Source organism: Oculina patagonica, chromosome 9 (genome assembly GCF_052425735.1).
Source record: "Oculina patagonica isolate OP01 chromosome 9, crgOcupat, whole genome shotgun sequence".
NCBI lineage: Eukaryota > Metazoa > Cnidaria > Anthozoa > Scleractinia > Oculinidae > Oculina > Oculina patagonica.
Genome location: NC_135766.1, coordinates 5,253,448 through 5,273,577, shown reverse-complemented (window position 1 = coordinate 5,273,577; position 20,130 = coordinate 5,253,448). Strand labels below are relative to the sequence as shown.

General features: G+C 39.3%; 3 protein-coding genes across 5 annotated transcripts in view; 2 read left to right on the top strand and 1 right to left on the bottom strand.

The window, feature by feature from the left end:
* LOC144665262 (solute carrier family 2, facilitated glucose transporter member 8-like) overlaps positions 1–20,130 on the top strand; it is a 112,264-nt gene that overhangs the window by 15,411 nt on the left and 76,723 nt on the right. The gene's annotated exons all lie outside the window — the stretch shown is intronic.
* The window catches only part of LOC144665297 (uromodulin-like), a 28,179-nt gene continuing 12,029 nt past the window's right edge, over positions 3,981–20,130 (top strand). The window contains exons 1-6 of one of the 3 annotated variants that reach the window (XM_078526521.1): positions 3,981–4,271; positions 14,751–14,790; positions 16,054–16,290; positions 16,917–17,182; positions 17,278–17,392; positions 19,651–19,773. In XM_078526521.1, coding sequence (XP_078382647.1) covers positions 16,194–16,290; positions 16,917–17,182; positions 17,278–17,392; positions 19,651–19,773 — 601 coding nt within the window. In that variant the 5' untranslated portion in view covers positions 3,981–4,271; positions 14,751–14,790; positions 16,054–16,193. Of the gene's footprint in view, positions 4,272–14,332; positions 14,791–16,053; positions 16,291–16,916; positions 17,183–17,277; positions 17,393–19,650; positions 19,774–20,130 lie in introns of those variants that run through there. The other 2 variants (XM_078526522.1, XM_078526520.1) reach the window with 2 other exon arrangements.
* On the bottom strand, positions 7,419–11,570 carry LOC144666552 (uncharacterized). The gene is made up of 2 exons (XM_078527970.1): positions 11,293–11,570; positions 7,419–10,081 (listed from the first exon to the last, which is right to left on the bottom strand). Exons 1-2 carry the CDS (start codon positions 11,342–11,344, stop codon positions 7,419–7,421), a joined length of 2,715 nt encoding a protein of 904 aa, XP_078384096.1. The 5' UTR covers positions 11,345–11,570.

Below are 20,130 nucleotides of genomic sequence, written 5' to 3'. Positions count from 1 at the left end.
CTTCGCTGTGAAATGCTTGCAATTAATAGATAAATAGATTTCCAGAGTTAAATGGCAAAATAATATATGATAATACTGGTTATTACAAAACACGGCAATGTGCTATTACAATTTACGACAGCTCGGCGTATTACAAATTACGACAGCATGTTATTACAATTTGCGATAGGTGCATTATTACAATTTACGACAACTGTTATTACAATTTACGACAGCTATTACAAATCACGACAACTGTTATTACAATTTACGACAGGTATTACAATTCACGACGTTTATTACAATTCACGACAGTACAGATGTCTCTTCTCATGAAATGCACCTCAAGACTTGTTCGTTTAAAGCAACAATAAAACGGCTTCTAACTCGTTAATTATAAATAATTACATTATTTTTTCTATAAAAATATATTTGCGGGCCCAAGAGAGGCCCGCAACCCTAATCTTCACAGTGACCAGCAGATTGCGTTTTACGCGTGCGCGCCACGTTAAGGTATCAGCCACCCTTCAGGACCGTCCGCGCCCGGATCGCTCCAGCGCTTTTGTTTTTAATACAAACCCCTACAAACCACACATTTTCTGAAAGCTTAATAGTTCCAGATTATGAATTATTCCTTTAAAAATGACGAAAACTTAAAATAAACGCAAAATTGAGACGTTTTTGCGAAAGTATATGTCTGTGTAAATCAAGCTCCAGGCCCGCCGAAAATAAGCGGAAGAAAACGATAAACATCGCGTTTGCCTCTTAACACCTTTCTCTAAAAAACCGTGTCTCAGATTTTTGACAAGTGCGTTTGTTCTTTTGTAATGCGCAGATGAAGTTAGGGGAGACGAATCATCGCCACTTCCTGTGGAAAAATATAAATTATTCGAAAACGAGAAAAGAAAACAAAAATCGCAGACACGGTTTTGGAGAAAAACTATCTGGCAATAAGCTGGCCAAATTTCAGCCAAATCGGTTCAGGGGCTGCCGACTTGGAGTTAAAAACGTACGTTCAACTTGTCGAAATTTTCTTTCCGAGAAAAAAGCGAAATATATTTTTTGCGGAGTCTTACCCATAATGGGATTATAACGCCTGGAACGTCAAGGTTGATGCTTACCAGGAAGGGTCATCCTTCTCTAACAATAGATGCTTGACAGGTTACATTCAACAGGCAAAACATTTACGCGGAACGTGGCGATATATTTTTATCTTCTGACCGGATACAAATCGAGGTTTATACAGTTTATAGAAAATTCAAAATTTTCGCTCCACATACGGAGCCGCATTTATGTTATATAATTTGACATGCTTCGAGTTTGGTTGTGTGCTGATTCATCGAAAGCGCGACAAAGCCGCTAACAAACGGCGATTGCTGCTGAAAGTGAAGGTGAAGCCTCGAAATAACGTTCGGTCAACACAAAAGAAAACAGGCTTGCCGAAATGAGACTAGTAGTTCTAGCTGGGTAAGAATAAATTTGATTTAAGGCTTACATATTTTCAGACAACAAATATCGTCGATTGTAAACCCTAAATGTTTCACAAGGCAGGCCGTATCCACCGTCACTGTCGTTTTATTTCAATATTTACCGGTATGCGTGTCTGTTTCCATTGAACAGTAGCGCGTCTTCTATTCAGTGTGACCACTTTCCTGATCTTCAACCGGTTCTTCAACATGAATTTACGATCGGCTTTCATTTGTTGGCGCGGAAACCGTCACTGCCCGCATTCGGCGCTTTACCGCTTGTTCTTGCGTGAACAATGGATCTGGGATTTCGTGACGCGTTGACATGACATCTCAACGGGCAATTAACATAATTAACCTTGCAAAAACTTTATCGCGCAATAACTTCGCGCAGAAATAAGATTTTTTTGTGAACTTTTTTGTAAAAGAACGCACTTGAAGAGCTTTATCTGAACATCACAAAATCTCAAATTTAGAAAAACTGCACCTTTTAACGGTAAAAGGCGAACAAAAAAACGGAAGTTGAAAATTTTGTTCTTCCACTAATAACGATCGGAATACGAAAAATGTGTCAATCACGACAGTTTGTCGTAACACCTGAAGAGAAAATCTGTTCTCCAAGAACGATTGTCACATAAGATCTAGGCTTCTGTCACATGAAAGATTGCAAACATTACAATTGCAGACTTGTTTTACGGGTGTTGCTTTTGCGAAAATTTGCTCTGATTGTATCACGCATAAACCACGGCAAAGCGAATGATTCCAACAACGGTTATTCTCGAGAAATTCGTTATAACACTGACAACATAGCGAGTTTGTCGACCGAGGAAAATCACATCTCAATTCATACCGCGTGCTCGACTACAGTTCACTAAACCACAGGCAGACCACCCTATGTGTTTGTGGTTAATAATTGTTGACAAAGGTTATATGTTGAAATCAATGGCGTGTATAGAAGACATATAGAGAAACATTGTCTCGGCTTCGATTTACTACAAAATATAAAATCTACTCTAAATGATTCAATAAAAGTTAGATGAAACGTTGAATGAGTCTTGTGTCATGTTTTTTTGCCGCCCCGAGCCTTTAAGACGTTATTTTTGCGAGATAATTTAGCGAACGGTAGAAGAGAGAGAGAGAGAAGAGAGAACAATGCAGGCAGCTTTACCGCAGGCGGTCGTGACCTTGTCTAATTCAAGCTGGAACTGACGCTAAACCATCAAAATTCTTGCCTCGAAAACACCGGCATCCGAATAATCCGAATAACAAAAGAAAATTTGACACATCTGTCAAACACGCCATTGATTTCAATATATAACCTTTGTCAACAATTATTAACCACAAACACATAGGGTGGTCTGCCTGTGACTAAACTGTCAATCCGACAAAAAACAACTCTGACTGGTTCGCGGCCGGTTAGCGGCAATTACCTTATTGTTACTTATTTTCGCGGGACTTAATTTTCGCGATTTTTGCGATTTTCAAAAAATCGCGAAATTAAAGACCCGCGAAAAAAGGTTCTCGCGAAAAATAACGACGCGAACTTTAATACCCTTCTTTAAAATTCGTTATGACTAATCAACGTTGCCGTCAGTTACTACATAATTATCTTGGTACAGTCGTCAAAAAAGCTCTACTTTAATTTGTAAGACAGCAACATGTCAAATTGTTTAAGTTTCGTATATGATTTTGTTCAGTGTCATTGAAAACAATTGCTGTAGAAAATTAAAATCAGTTGTTTCAATTTTGAGACTTACTGTTTGTTAATGTAGACCAGTATTTTGACAATTTTCGCGAAATTTAGTTCCTTTAATCGTACTTTTTTTGGCCAAATCGCGAAATTTAAGTCCCGCGAAATACGCCCGTTCCATTTTCGCGAAATTAAGTTCCCGCGAAAATAAGTAACAATAAGGTATTATTTGTTCACGTAGACAAGAGAAGTTGGTCAGTTTTTATGTGACAAATGTTTTTGTTGACAAGCTGGCGATCGCGATTTTTTTTTTATGTCACGTAAGATGTGGCAAATATTGCGTCAGCATATGTCGTCCCCAATCTCCCAAACTCCCACTGAGCACTGTGCGCGTGTATCTCTGTGTGTATCTCTGCTGACCAAGGTCATTACTGGCTCACTTATTTTTGGACTGCTGACAAATACATGTTGTGTCATCTACACGCGATCAAATATATTTGTCACATAAAAATTGTCCGCGCGTGTAAATCCGGGATTAGCCTTCGAATATGGCCTCTTTTCATCGCTGATTAGGCGTCTTTCCCGTAGAACACCAATCCAGCGGGAAGCGAAGAGAGGCAGATGTATTCGCAAGCTTAAAACTACGTTATACTGCATAAATTTGTTATCGGTAGGCAAATGGCGCCGTAAAAGACAAAATATTTATTTTCTTATCCACCCCCTCCTGAAACGTCCATTAGAAATGCAAAGGAAAAGTCATAAAATATCAAATGCGTTGTGTTTGGTATAACAATTTTGTAAAACACCTGTTCAGTCTAAACAAGAGGATAAAAGGGAATGGTTATTCCTTTTCCGAAAATTTCTAATAACTGTCATCTGTCATTCTGGTTATCCAAAAGAAATGCCGCCATTGTTAAGTCGTTCTAGCAGTTGCAATATATGCCTCTGACATAATTATCATGCGATTCGTGAGCATTTTTTCTTCAGCCTGCCCCAATTATTACCTTCTGTTTATTTTGTAACCATAGCATCAACACGTTAGTGAAAGGGTGAAAATCTTAATTAAAATTTTCAAATTTAGACTCTCACCTGCTACACTTCTAAAGAAGGATACAAGACAAGATGCTACCAAAAAGGTAAGAAAGGTTTTTTATGGCTTGACAATTAATAACATCAAATAACTGACTCAAAAAAGTTATAAGACAGTCTGGTTTCTACTGGGCATTAAGTAAAAACAAGAACAGCTTATAAGAAAAACGAACACATTTATTATATTCTTCTTTTACGCTGTTTGTTCTCACTAGGTATCGCCGCGCCATAAACATAACCGTACAAGAAGAACAAACAATTCTTTTTTCTTGTGCTTATGCTTAAGCTTATGACGCTATGGCACGGCGCTTCCAAGACAGGAAACGATAAGAATCTTTGAAACCCAGTGTACTTTTATAGTGTACAATATTATTGTTCGCTGAAGGAGAAGTGACTATTGTTAAATAATCACTGAGACGAGTGAGGCGAATAATTGTTTTAGTATAATTTTCAGAGGTGAATATCAAATATTGCAAAACAACGATAGAAAACACGGAAACAACAAACACAAGTGTTCGCTTGCAAACGTGCAAACCAGTTTACCAACGTTGTTTGCATTGATACGCGACGGCAGAAATCAAAACACCCGCGGAAAAGGTTTTAAGATTTCCGTCAATCAAAGTTTGAAGGGGCTTCCGATCCTACAACGTTTCGCGCGAGCGATCACGAAAGTGAACTGGCGAAACTGAATTCTTCTGTTGGCTTAACATTTATTTATTGCAGGTTAAACTGTCACGATCGCTCGTGCGAATCGCCATTTCAAACAGTCAGATTGCAATTGGCGGAAATCTTTGAAACGTAATCAACTCTGAATCAGCATTTGCACTAAAAAGTTTAAGCCACATTTGCATTTTTATCGTTTTAATTAAAACGTACAGTTTGGACCTTTTTGGAAAACGAAACCAGGTGGCTTTAGCCTATTCTTCACTACAGGTCCAGAAGAATATAATAAGAAAGTGCCACATGGGGAGCTCAAAAAAGATTTTTAGCCCTCGTGATGAAATGCCACCACGTGGGTTGTCTTTTTTCGCTCTAGACACACCATGAACCAGCAGTTTCAAACATAAAATGTTCAGCTTACGCCTTTTTGGGAAAACGTCACCACATGGATTCAGCCCTATGTTCACTCCAGGTCCAAAAGAATGGAACAAGAAAGTGCCACACAAGCAGCTCAAAATGAAAACTTCTGGCCCTTGTGATGAAATACCACCTCAAAGATTAGGCTTAATTTTCACAACAGATACACCGAAGCCTGGCAGTTTGAAACCTTAAATGTACAGTTTGCACCTATTTTGGGAAAACGTTACCACTCGGACTCAGCCTAATGTTCACTCCAGGTCCAAAAGAATCGAAAGAGATAATGCTACATGGAAAGCTCAAAATGGAAATTTTTTGCCCTTTTAAGTGCATCTGTCACAGAAAACCGACCATCTATGTATGGAGGTTATGAAATTCGAAATCCTTGATTCCCACTATTTTTTGTGGAATGATAGCATTACATGTGCCGATCACAATGAGCATAAAAGTTTGACTAGCTGCTTTTAATAAGCCAAGAAATTGGGCAGCCTTTTTTCCGTGATCCGAGGACAAAATTTTATCTTCAAAAATAACAAAAATAATGCATATTTTATTATTTATTTTCATGAAGTGATAAAAAGAAGGCATCCTTCTTTGGCAATATATGGAAAGGGGGTGGTATATGCTCTTAGGCAATATCATTAAAATTGCCTGCCATATCAAGGTAAAATATTCAGGGGTGGTCAAAAGTGAGTATCTATTTTAATTGTCAGACACCAGCATATTTTCACTTTTTTTAAAATGCCACTTCTCCATGCTCCAGCAATTTTGGGCTTCCATTCATATATGGATGTAAAGAAGATGGCCCCAGCTTTAAAAAGCTGTGAAGAACTTATTGGGCAATTGCATATTATGGATCTCATGCGCTGCTTCTTCTACCTCTATTTTGTAAAAAAATGGGTATTTTTAATGTTTTAACAACCTGTTGTCGGTGAGAAGTTTTAAATGAGATTTAAAAAACCATAACGTTTGACAAGACATTTACTGTCACAATCACACTGTTTCATCATTTCTCTTACTTTTTTTGCAAATAACGTTGAAAACCTGAGTGTTTTGAATTGGTAAGGCGAGGGGGAGGGGGTGGGGAGGGGAGGCAGAAAGAGCCTCCTCTTTACTTTCAAAAGTAATTAAGCTATTGCGTAGAAACTTTTTTGGAATGCTAAGCGCCCTAAACCTCGTAGGTTGATTGTGGTAACGTTTTAGCAGTGACGTCATATAACGTCAAAATGACGTCATCAACTTCAAAATCTTCACTTTCAAAATTTAAGATTGTTAGAAAATATCTAGAAATTTGCAAAAATGAATAAAAAATGAAAAATAAGTTTTACGTACAAAAAGCCTGAAATAGTTTTAAAAGAAACTGAAATTAATTTTTAAAATCTTTTGAAGGCGAAAATTAAACCATGAGGGTATGATCGATAGGGTGGGGTCAATATGCGGAAATGTGTTAATGTTTTGGTCATACTTCGTATCTAAAACACTGGACTATTGGAAAATTGAAAAACAATCTGAATAATGGCGAAAATTGACGTCAGCGAGCACAATATGCAACTTTGTTGTCGCCATCGTGCATGTCTTAAATAATACGTACCTAGCTGAACTAAACTCTAAGCTTCTTAGACAGAATGTGGCCAAAATAGTCCAACATCATAGTACTCCATTCCATGTTACTTCCTATTGCAAGTACAACAACTTAAAACATTTGTTAAAGCATCCTTGTACGGGGCTTTACGACGCTTAAAGTTCTCAGTGTCTATGTCAAGTAAGTCGCAGATGTCTTTCAGATCAGCAATACTGAATTTCTTTTCTAGTTTCCCATCTGCAGCTAACTTGCACAGGTTGTAGGACTTGTAGGTGATGGGATGCTCCAAATTCAGGCTGCCAAAAACAACCTTCTTTCTACGTGTGATGTCCTCTTCGCATTCCTGCATCTGCTCTTCATCCAAAAATTCTTCTACCTCCTCCAGACTGGCAGCTGCGTTTAAAGAACCGTGTTTCTTTTTTGCTGTTGCAAGACGGGAAAAGTATGATGCAATCTGTTGAGAACTGAGACAGTCACTTCCAACAAATAGACGATTACCCTTAACATCTCGTTCTCTGCGCATTTCCCGAGCAACTTAAGTTGGCGATGCCTTATTTCCTGTTTCCTCGCCAATAAGGAATCTGTCATTAAGATACGCTTTAACGGTTTCAGAAAACCGGGCAGTCTTGTGTGTTTTTAATGCCCATCCCATGGTAATATTGTTGACCCCCTGTCCACTCTGCTCAGACTCACATGAAAAGTTAGCGGCGAAAAGTGGCTTTGACAGTTCGTCATTTATCATATCAGCATAGCGACGCCTTATGTGATCAAACTGAGACTCCCTATGTAAGCGACGAACGTGATTACCGAAATCTAGGTGCCTCTGGAGCTCTGTTTCAGTATCGAAAGAGCAGATACACCCGTCAATAGGGCATTCAAATAACGTATCCGTTTCAACTTCTTCAGTACCTGTAGGAGATGCCGTTTCCCCTTCAGTGTGTTTGGCACTCCCTGCCATTGCTCCGCTGGAACGGCATGTTTCCGGAAAGGCCTGTAGTACCTTAACCTTTGGAATTTCAATTGATGGCATATCGTCTTGTAACATGCGTTCTCCTTTTCCAATGTCAAACGCCTTCCAAAAGCGCATGCCACCTTCTTCGTAACGAATGTTGTGAATCTGACTAATTCCTTTTATTTTCACGTTTTTCACGTCAATTTGGCTGGATCGCTGTGGCATTTCTGCGACGCTCACTCGGCATCCCTTCACTCCACCATTACTTTCCAGGGCCTTTTTTAGATCACGCGCTGTCAGAATGTCGGTCTTCGTCTCTGCCACAAAGCGTCTTGCATGTTGCCTCATTGTCGCTGTCTTTCGATCGCACATATCTTTGCCATGTTGAGCTTCGCTGAAATCATAGCCAATGACTCTGATGCCAGTTTCATGACCAATACTGGGGAGGCTTGTCAAAAGATATCCCCCGTGATAACAACCGGCGTTGTCTGATCTTAGATAAACTCCTGTTAGCTCCGGATACAGCTCTTTAAGTGTAAAGAGCGTGTTCTGGGTAATTGAAGCCACTGTGATCTGGTTCTGATCGCAACTGTCGAAGACATGGACAAAAACGTCTACTGATAATGAGCATTCTTGTGTTTTTCGTATCACTGCTGTGACATGCCAGTTGATACCACGCTTTCCATAGAACTCAGCTGATTTTTCCCTGAAGTGCAGTGGCAAAAATTTCATCGCCCAATCTTCCACCAAAAGGGCTTCAGTAGGTTGTAACTGATCAAGGACCTCCTGCTTTCCCTCCTCTTGATTCACACTTCTCAAAATGTGAGCTTTCCATTGTTCTATCTTGTCTTTACTGTCATCCAGCAGGAAACGAAGATCACATATGTCGTCACTAGCCATGGTGCACTGCTCAGAGATCTTTCCTATTTCCTCCTCTAACGACAAAAATAGATCACGTAGTTCCTGGCACCTATCACACTCGAGTAAGTGGCTATGTGTACAGCTCTGCTTCAATTGTTCTTTCTTAGGGTCGCTTAGTGCAAAGAATCGACAATGGTCAGGAGACACAGAGAAATTGTCGCTTGTTGAATCGTTCACGACATGTGTGCTGTAGTCCTGCTTAAGGTAACGTTTGCAAGATAGGGCCAATGAACGCAGCCTGTCAGCCTTACTATCGGGCATTCCTCCGTCATAGAGCTTGCTGATAACTTCTTCTAAATTTTCAAATGCCTCTGATCCGTCCGCAGTGTAGTTGTCCAGACCTTGAAGAGATTTTCTTGTCGATGCGGGGCAGACTTCAAGAATTCTGAACAAAGTTCTTACACTGGCCGGTTTAAATCCACTTTCGTCACAAATCTTCGTGTACTGGGCGATGATTCGCGCTGGAATCAATTTTCGTATTGGTTTTGGAACCACTAGTTCCACTCCACTTTCAAGTTTAATTTTGGAAGTACCGTATGCTGTGTCTTGCGAAATCATGTCGCTTGTTATGAACCTTAAAAAGTGGTCAACTTTGTTTTCACTGAGGTAGAACCTGTGAATTGGAGCTGTAGGCACTGCAATGCCTGGTCCATGTTCTTTACAATGCTTTCTAGCCTCCTTTATACGGAAATCTGTCAAACCAGGAATAAGGTCTTTCAATTGCTTTCTCGTAAAATTTTGGGCAAATATTGACAGAATTTCTTTTCTCGATTTTGAAGACTGTGCATTGTTATAGGCATCAATGAGATTCCGTAAAGTGCTGTCCGAGAGGGTGTTAAGAGAAAGTTCTTCATCTTCATCGTCGTTATCGTTGTTGCCAAGACCCATTATTGAACTGTTTTTCAAGTAATTCCAAAGCTCTTCACCTTGGCCAGGGGCAATTGATTCCAAAACTGGTCTTACTCCTTGTTTAGCGAACGATGCATAATGATGTTGAGTACGAGGGTGCAAATCGTTCCACTCTTTCATAAGAACAGAATCCAGATGTCTAAATGGCTCACTTATCCCAGTCGCTTCATGTAATTTGTACACATACTGGTTGTAGGCTGTTTTTGCAGTGGCTGGTGTAAGTGGTTGTTTGTAATCTTCATCGCTTATTAAAGAATATTCCATACCAGACGGGCTGCTTAACACTTCAGGTGGAATAGGAAACCTTTTACGGGGTGTGATACTCTTAGCTGCAATATTCTCTGAAGATGGCTGCTGTGAAGACTTAAATTGTTTCAGATAACAAGCGTGCTTTTCCCGACACTGACGGCACACACCTATGATATGTATACAAATTACGGGTATAAGATTCATATTTCACATAAACGGATAGATGTTTAAGTTCGTTGACCAAAAACATAAGGGTGGCGGTACATGCGTTGTTTACGCTTCCTTTAATTCCGCGAATGATAGCACACTCTCAATCTAACCTAAATCTACCTTCCCAAAGATCAGAGAAGAAACTGTATAACATCTCCTTTCCTCCATGCAGAATGTCAAGCTAGCATTAAAAAATGCCAGATTGTGAAGAAAATTCGACGATATTGATCTTTTTTACTACGCCTGGTTGGATAGTTAGACCATGTGGTCTTATGTTTGATCCCAGTCCCCTAACAGATAACACAACACGCCTCAACATTGATAAAAGCAGAAATGTTTATACATAGTTAGGGACCCTATTCCCCTTACAAACTCGACACCACCTACTGGCAACTACCGTCATAGCATACAATTATAAAAAAGTAGTACCCCCCCGCACCTAACCCCAACCCCCTAAAGTGTGTGAAGAATGTATATAGGTGAATAAAGAAGTTTAGGGAGAGAGCGCGTGTAGTGAGCGAACTGACAATAAATCAGTGTCTGGCAAAAAAGAGACATTATTTTGTTCTGCTTTCCCCTGCGTTGCTGGCCCGGGGGTTGGGGGGGGGGGACTCCCATATCAAAGAGACTGGGATGCTCGTCGTCTCGCCTGCGGGTGTAAATTTCGGATTTTGGACTCTTAGTTTAAAAATGTTTTAAAAAGGTATCTTTTAGGGGTCAAAGAAGAGTGAGTAACGCCCAGATTGGTCTCCTTTCGGGGTTTAATTCAAAATTTCCGACGAGCATCCCTGTCTGTTTGATATGGGAGTCCCCCCCCCGGGGGTTGCTGGTTTACCGTATGCAACTTTCGGGCACGGTGGCACGAGGCGAGTTGTCTTGCAACTTGTCTCGCTGCGATAGATTACACGCAAAAATAACTTCCGTGACATCCACTCAAATGGACATGTTTCGGTATACGATGTAGCAAGCCTTGCACGAAAGGAATCAAAGCCTCTTTTAATAACGAGCAACAACGCTGTAACACCTTACACGAGTTTGTAACGCCTCCTGGAACTTGTCGCAAAGGCGCAACAAAAATGCGAGACATGTTGCATGAAACATTGGCAAGTGTAACGGCGCCGAACAAATATACACAGATTAATTACAAGATACTACTTGAAACACTTACGGGATCCAATAATACAGTGTAAACCATACATTAACATGATTTCTTTCGCCATATCCGGTGTGATGTATCTATCAGGAATTGAAACCTTTCGTTTCTGAGTACTTTGAGTATGTTCGGGATGACAGCAAGCGGTTGAAGGTCTCCAGTGCTTGGCAAGCTCAAAGCGATGTGCCGAACATATTGTCAAGACATTTTTTTGTTCATCATTTACATCTTGAATGCCTAAAATAATATCAAGTATGTCTAATTTAATTTTTGTTCAGGGTTCAATTCTAGGAATAAAATAGTCTAAGGGTGCGTTTCTTTGGGAAAAATCCAAATCCGGATTCTTGATCCAAAAACGGATTTTGCTTTTCTTTACCTATATCCGAAAATGGATTAATCTTGGATCAATGATCTGAAGAATCCACACTTCGAGTGGATACATCAGATCATATCTGAATCCGGATTTTTAGGATTCATGATACCTTGGCCCAGCGGTCTTTGCTGTGAAAATACAGGTTCGCTCTTTGTAAACACCGGCCATACGGAAAGTTTTAGGCGGTTTTTTCGATCAAAATACAAATATATTTCACGATAAAAGGAAACGGTAGCTTCAGATAGGTATGTAGTATCATTTTAAACGGGATACAGGTTTTCTAGAACAGTCACTGTGTGCCTCCGGAAGTTGTATCCTTTTGAAATTGTCACGAGTGAAATTTGCACTGATCATTTCGCAATCATTCTTCGCTCTCAGATGCTTTCTCGCCACATTGTGCTTAACGCTAAAGAAGATCTACTTCGACGTGTGGTTTTTGTAAAAGATTTTGTATGCTTAAATTATTTTAGTTAGGATACATTCGACGAAAAATAAATTTGAGCTGATATTTTATGTTCTGTGCGAAATGTGTTTACGGGGTTGTCATGGCAAAAAATCCGTTTTCGGATTCTTCGTTTCTTTGGGAGCAAAGTATCCGTGTGATCTGAGATCAATGATCCAATTTTGGATTTTCCCAAAGAAACGCACCCTAAAACTTTAATATCAGGTAATTTGTAAATAGCGGATGTTTAATTTATGAGAAGTTCAAGTGCAAAAGTAAGGCAATTCAGTCGGCTTGTTACGTTTAAAACGGTTACCTGCTCTGTTTAGAAGTAAATCTTTTTCCTGAATTTTCCATGTTTCAAGTTGAGCTGTCAAAGTCTCCAGCGAAGTCAGCAGAAGTTCGTCGTTTCCTTCTCTCACTTGTCGATTGCCACAAGGAATTGAGCTTGCCGCTCGCGCAAATGAACAAAACATCTTTTCTTTCCTGCATTCACCGTCAAATCGTTGAAAAATATATAGATCTAAGAAACTTCTTGTGCATATGCTACCTTTCGGTTAGAAAATAACTAACAAACGGATTCAAATAACATTTTCCTTTTATCAATCGTAAAATTTAGCTGCGAAACGCAAAATCAAGTTCAGCCAATGAGAGGTCTTTGTTCCCACGCTTTACAACCGCGGCTCACGCGCCGTAATTATATCAATAACTATGTAAACCACTTAAGGAAGATTGTTACATTCCTAGATCTATCCTTAGTACATATGCACAAAATACCGAGAAAGAGCTGAAAATTGTAAAGGATTAATTGAAGGCCGCAGGCATAAATTTCGTGAGGTGAGGTGTCTGTTGAATATTGACTTTATAATTTCGTCGTTTATAAACCCTTTTGAAGACTTTGAATGACACATCCTTAAACGTGCGAAGGACCTTTTTGGCACGCTTATAAAAGTATTGCTAAATAATAAAATAATGTTACTCATCCTTAGGCCTGAATACTCATTATAGCGAAATAAATATATTCCACACGAATGAAACAAACACCGTTTTCTTTAGTGTCACGCAACGCGAAGCTGGCTGAATAGTCTAAAAGTACTTATGAAAAATTTCTAGAAAACAAAATTGCCCGAGCATTTTTATTTTTTATCTTAAAATATAGCTCCTTATCTTTGTCTCGGAGCATTCGTTTTATTAATAGAACGCTGGAATGCATAATTAAAAGATCTTAAAAAACACCACTTTTAAGGCAAAAAACACCAACCAACTAGGACACGTTATTCACGAAGGTTATGAAAATGAAATTCCTCAGATACAAAATAAATTCTTACATAGTCTTATTCAGTTTGCATTATTCTTCACTGCTATTAACTTTATTTTGATTCCTTGCGTCTTGGAGTTGTAAAAAAAATGTTTAAAAATTGTCAATATTTGCTTTTTTGAAGGCGATAAATCGCCTACAGTTTAGGCTTGACCTTTGACCTTCACTTTTTTTGTCATATAAAGGTCTGACAAATTTTAAACTGTGTCACGTTAATGGCCATAAGAAGTACTTCAACCACACCAACTTTCGTCGAAATCGGTTATTTTAATTTTCACGGCTCTGGTCGGCTCACTGTGACAGATGCACTTAATGAAATGCTACTACGTAGATTAAGCCTCTTATTTTTATTCCAGATACACCAAAAACTGCCCATTTGAAATGTACAGTTTGCACCTCTTTGGGAAAACGCTAACACGTGGATTCAGCCTAATGTTCACTCCAGCTCCAAAGAAAATGAGAAAATGCCACATGGGGAGCTCAATTTGCGATTTGTGGCCTTTGACCTTACTTTCAATCCAGATTTACCAAAAACGGACACTTTGAAACTTTAAATGTACTTGTTGGCCCTTGTGGGGAAATTACCACCACGAAGATTCAGCCTAATGCTCACTCCAAGTCCAAATAAATCAAATGAGTTCTCCCACATGGGGAACTCAAAGCGAAGATTTCAGACCCTTGTGATGAAATGCCACTAAGTACCGCGTATATATTAAGACTTACTTTCATTCCAGATCGGACTTGAACAGCTTGCTTTTCTCTCTTTTGTAATGTTCCTTTTCTGTTCTTTTTTCCTTTTGTTATTCCGAGAAGTCTCGATTTTTCAAACCTGATTGAGTTACTAAGACAAGAAAGAAAGTCACGGTAGCTGTTTTTAGCTTTTCGTACATGCTCCTCAACTCCAGATGTTTCCATCTGTTAATTGTTATTTGGGAAGGGTCGGTTGTTCACAAACCTGACTCAGTGGCTTGTTAAGAAGACTTAACATGCATTCATCATTTTGATAGAAGTCGTAGCTGTCTTTCGCTTTTCGCACGTAGCTGCACATACTCCAATAGTTTAAAGTCTCTCCTCTCCACAGCTCCAGATGTTGCCATCTGTTAATTGTTATTTGGGAAGTGTCGTTTTTCCAAACCTGACTGGCTTTTTTAGACAACCTATTCTATATTCACCATTTTAATGGAAGTCGTAGTTGTCTTACGCTTACGTACATGTACGTGCTCCAATATTTTAAAGTCGCTCCCTTACTCAGCTCCAAGTGCTGCCATGTTTTAAGTATCTTTGCAAGTAAGCGCTCAAATTACCATCTTTCTTGTGCGTGTTTTTTTTTTTCTCCCAAGTTTCTGGTATTGGCCTGGTTTACTTTGCAAACTTATTCAGGTAAGTAAATTTTTGCTTTGTAGTTCTGCATTCGTTCTACAAGCAGAGTTTCAAGTGTTGTAATTATTAGCTTTTATTTTTCGCCAGTTTAAGCTTAGCAGGCCGTTTAAATTTCATTTTCTTTTCCCCTTTTCCGACGTGAGAGGTACTTCGGCTTACTTTTTCCTTGTATAAAATGCTTATTTTCGCTAAATATCTATCACAACTTTCCAAAATTTTATTTGCGGTCATGTAAAAGGCTTTTAGCATAAATATTTATTATACAGCATCACTGATTGGCAAAACCTCTTCGGTAATTACGGTTGTGTTAATTTTTCGCTTGAAGATAAGATCTTGTAAGAGAAGTTGTCTAGTTTTTAACATGTGAAACATGTGGATGCCACCCCCCCCCCCCCATAAGGTTTTTTTCCAAATTTTGAAAAGAGGATTTAATCTACAATGCTGAAACTTTAAGTAGCTGTTCTTTCATCCTTTACAGAAACTTTGATATGTCAACCATGTGTCCACGATATTTGACGTTGCCATGGCAACGTCATAAATACAGGCAGGTCTTGCCAAAAATCGTCATTTTTAACATTTTTCTTTATTTTTCCAGTTTTTTGGAACAGAAGTGCAAGATTTGTTTATTTTTACATTCCATAAGCATTCTGGCTTGATTTTGCATCAATTTCCGTTATTTTGTGACTTTCTAAGAAAATGTTGAAATCCAAGATGGCGGATCCAAGATGGCGGCTCAAATGACGTCACGTGACGTCATATGACGTCACAGCCAATTAAAATTATGTCATCTTGTAGAGTAAGCTAAGGGCTTTCTTATCAGTGTAAAATAATCTCGCTACACTTTAATATAACGAAAACTCCGGGGAGGGGTTCCATCCACCCCCCCCCCCCTTGTACGATGGTGGGGGTGTGAGTTTGCTTGTACGTCCGAGGGTTAAGTATATACTACTCAAGTAAATAGTGCTTCTCTCATGATTGGTTAACCCGGAGGTGATTAGCAAAGTACTATTCACCTCCGAGCAGCTGGAGAAATACAAAATGCCTTCCCGTGTCGCTTGGTTACTGAAAGTAATGTTTTGGCCCGCTAGTTATTCTACTTGTGTGGTATGTACTAAAACAATTATTCACCTCAGTGTCGGTGAATGTGGTGGATATTAACCGAGCCGCGAAGCGGAAAAACGAAATTCTCTGAAAGACATCTTGAATGTGGGCACTATGCACTACATTCATTGTAAACATTCATTGTTTTGTTTACATCAACAGAAACAAGAATCATGAATCACTGATTATTGGTGCAATACCATTTACGTCCCCCGAGTAGAGTTGTGTTTTGAACTTGAGCTTCTTCAAGAGGCTATTCACTGTGAATAAGGGAGTTTGCTGTGTTGACGAAGCTTTGAGAAATGAAAGGCTGTCAGTCTTTTCAAGCGCTGTCTTTCCTTTTGTTTTCTGTTCTTTGGGGAGGCTGGCTTCACTGTTCCACGCTTGCTGACCACCATGGTGAGTAGACTGTCTGTTTTCTTTATGGCGGCTTCATGATTTGTTTGCAATATTCAAATTACTAGACGGAATATTAAAGCCCCTTCCCCAGTAAACGACCAAAAACCACTCCCTCCTCCAAGCTGCTTTTTTCTATGCGCCTCTACCCTGTTGCTTTCAGAATTACCACAAAGCACAGGTCAGCACAGGAAACCAAAAGATATGAAAATAAAACATCATCAACTATATCTCTCTCTCGGTAATGTAACATTTCAAACAATGGCTAAACTAGTGTATTTGTGTTATGCTAGACAGATTACACAATGCGCAGAATTTTTTTAATGAAAGTCTGAATATCTTATTTGAAAATATGAGACATTGTTTGCATTTTTTCAGAAATTACATGAAACTAATAATTTGCATCATGGGTTCAATCTCGGGCGAAGTTTTTGCACTGTGGTTCGACAAATACTCTTGTTCAGAATTTCTAAATTGTTTCCTCTTTTAAACGTCATTACTTGAAGTATTCGACAACAGAAAATTGTGAGGTTCAAAAGTATGCATGCAATTTCGGTGTCTTGGTTTGGTGTTGGTGTCTTGAATACAACGTTGTTGTGAATTAGAATATAAACTCTCATTATTTGCAGATCTTGGCTGCCGCAGTCTAAGGTTTGACAAACCAGTGGATGGTTTTGCTCTGCAAGGCCACGTGATTGAAAACATCTCTGTGGCAATTGATGACGTACGTTTTGAATGTAGTGCTCTATGCAGCGCGGAAAGTACATGTGTGTCTATCAACATTGGCCTGCCAGCAAATGACGGCGTCGCGCTTTGCCAGCTAAGCAACTCTGACCACAATCAACACCGTGAAGATCTAAAGCCGCAAAAAGGATTTCTTTATTGGGCCACTAAGGTCAGAAATAACAGTCGATTGTGTTTTGAGTTCTGGTTTGGTTTGATGACTCAAGCTAAAAAATAAACTGAAATGTCATTCTTTTCTCTCATCAGAACCCATGCTCCAGTGACCCATGCCTTAATAATGCCACATGTCTGAACGGATTTACAGACAAGAGATACATTTGCTTGTGTCAAGCAGGTTATACAGGAGAGCACTGCGAAACAGGTGAGACAAACGCAAATGTAGTTACCTGTGTCACACTTTAATTGGACTTTCGAAAGCGTCATTGAAGTCTACCTAATAGTTCACCTTTATAGTTCGTCTAGTAGTGTGATCGTCCGGGTAAGAGTAGTTCTGAAAAGAACTGTTGTTGGTGACTGACGTTTCGACAACCTGAGCAGAAGTCAATTTCAGTTGATGATGTTATAAGTTTGGTCCGTTGAAGCTGATTGGTCAGTTTTGCCGTGATGTTAAAATCAAGTAATTGGTCAGTTTCGATCCGTCTTTTGTTGGTCAAATTAATCGTTCTGTTTGCGGTCCGTTTCTTTGTTTGTTTGTTTCGCGAATTAGTCTATTGTAAGTTGCCGGTTGTTGTTAACATCTGTTGATAGGCGTCTGTCAACGGACTAGACTTATAACATCATCGGCGGTAAACAACTTTACACTTAAAGGAGAAGTTCACTCCAGAATGGCCATTAATTTTTTTTACGCCAATAAAAAGTTTATGCAAAGATAAGTTATTCACCAAAATTTCAGCTTCTAGCGAGCGCTTAAACCATACGAAATCCTTTTCTGAAGTAGCCCAAAACTTGACAACTGAACGCCGCCATCTTGGAGCTGTTAATGTATGCGTGACGTCAAAGAGCTCAGCCTAAACTTGAGCGGGAAAATTTTAATTACTTCAAACTCCTTGTTTCTTTGTAGTGGCTTTTGTTTGTCAAAATGCCTGTTTGTGCAGTTCCATTCTGACAGAGCTCCAAGAAATACAAAAAGAGGTATTTCCGTTTTCACCGTCTTTCAATATTTAAAGAACAATTGCTCAAAAGCGGACACAAATATTTGTGTGTTCCGGCGTTAAATCGGGGTCCGATCGAGTACGTTCATTATCGAAGTGCAATTTTCTGCGACTTTTTCCTTCAAGACCCTCGATTTTTCTCGTCGTCCCGCTCGACAATCTGTCTCTGGGTCTTCGAGGATGATCATGTTACCAGTGTTGAAGTATTGCATACGGTACGTGTATGTTGCAATCAAGATTTGTGACAAACATAACATAAACAACCAATAAGTCCATAAACGGCAATGTCGCCAATGTCCTTCGCGGTAATAAACGTCCTCCTCCACTGTTCGCGTCAGTCATGACGACATGAACGCGAACATTGCTGTTTCGTTTTGTTTACAGTATCCATCCTAGTTATTTTACGCCGGACGTTTCCTTGAACATTATAAAAAATTACCAAAGTAGCAGACCGTACCAGCTTGTCGTAGCAGTGCTACTGAAAAGGATATATTTACTTGTTTGCTTGACCACAAATAATCGCCGGGACCTCGATCAAACGCCCCCAGGGTTTATTTAAAAGTTAGCAGTTTTGACCCGGCGTTTATACGAAGCCGGCGTTTATACGAAGCCGGCGTTTAATCGGGGACCAGCGTTTAATCGAGATAATACGACGAAGTCAACAAAAACAACAGAGAGTTTCTCTGGTTGATTAAAAATCCTCCCTGAAATAAAGTAAAAAAGTGAAATAGCATAATCGTAACATTGGTTGGTATTGCGTCTGCCTTTTTCTTTTTTTGTGGGTATTTTCACTCAGGAGACTGTATCTGTGATCTCCTTCGAAGCAGTCTTCCGTGTAGTTTTCGGAACACACAAATATTTATGGCCGCTTTGCCAGGAATTTTTCGTTTCTGCCCATTCTTATAATCCATTCGTGAGCATTGTTTCTTTTAGATATTGAAAGACGGTGAAAGGTTTTTTGTATCTCTTGGAGCTCTGTTTAAGAAACATGGAGCTGCACAAGCAGGCATTTTGACAAACAAAACAAAAAAATAAATGGCCATTCTGGAGTGAACTTCTCCTTTAATTTACTCTGAAGATGACTTCCGCTCAGGTTGTCGAAACGTCAGTCACCAACAACAGTTCTTTTGGGTACTACTCTCCTTCGAACGATTACACTATATTAACTACTGATACTCCTGGGTTTAAACCATTTACTATCATAAATATTTTCCTGGTTGACACATCAAAATTTCCGCAATGGATAAATGAACAACTACTAAATTATAGAGTAAATCCTCCGGCTTTTCAAAATTACGGGAAAACATCCGAGGGTAATTTACCAACCCTTGTTCCTAGATTAGTTGTTACTAGTGGCGGGGACAAACAATCTTAAATCGTATTTAAAACATATTTTTTAACTGAAAAGTTCAAGTTCAAGTTCATCTAACTTGACCTATTTGAACTGTACTTTCTTGCATTTCTTTAGAAATAGACAAGTGTACTATGAAGGGTCTCAGATGTGATGTTAATGCTTTATGCAACAGCACTGGGGAAATGTACAAATGCGAATGCAAAGATGGATTTCACGGCGACGGAAATACCTGCACTGGTATCTGATAAGTATCTATAGAAAATATACTTAACTAACCAGAAACACCACATTGATTCCATACGGCATTTTGAAATTTGTGTCTTGGATATTCTTTTTTATTTTTGTCTTCTTTTGCATTTTGTAAGATAATCGCTTTCGTGTTTTGAATGTAGTGACTTGTGACTTGTGACTGTTGGTATTGCGCCCTGCGTAATCTATCAGGTATCTTGTCAGATGTCTCGAATCTCGTGTCTTGTCTCGTGTCTCGTATCTCGTGTCCTGTCTTGTGTCTTGTCATGTCTCGTGTCTTTTCTCGTGTCTTGTGTCTCATTCTCGTGTCTCATTCTCGTGTCTCGTGTGTCGTGTGTCGTGTGT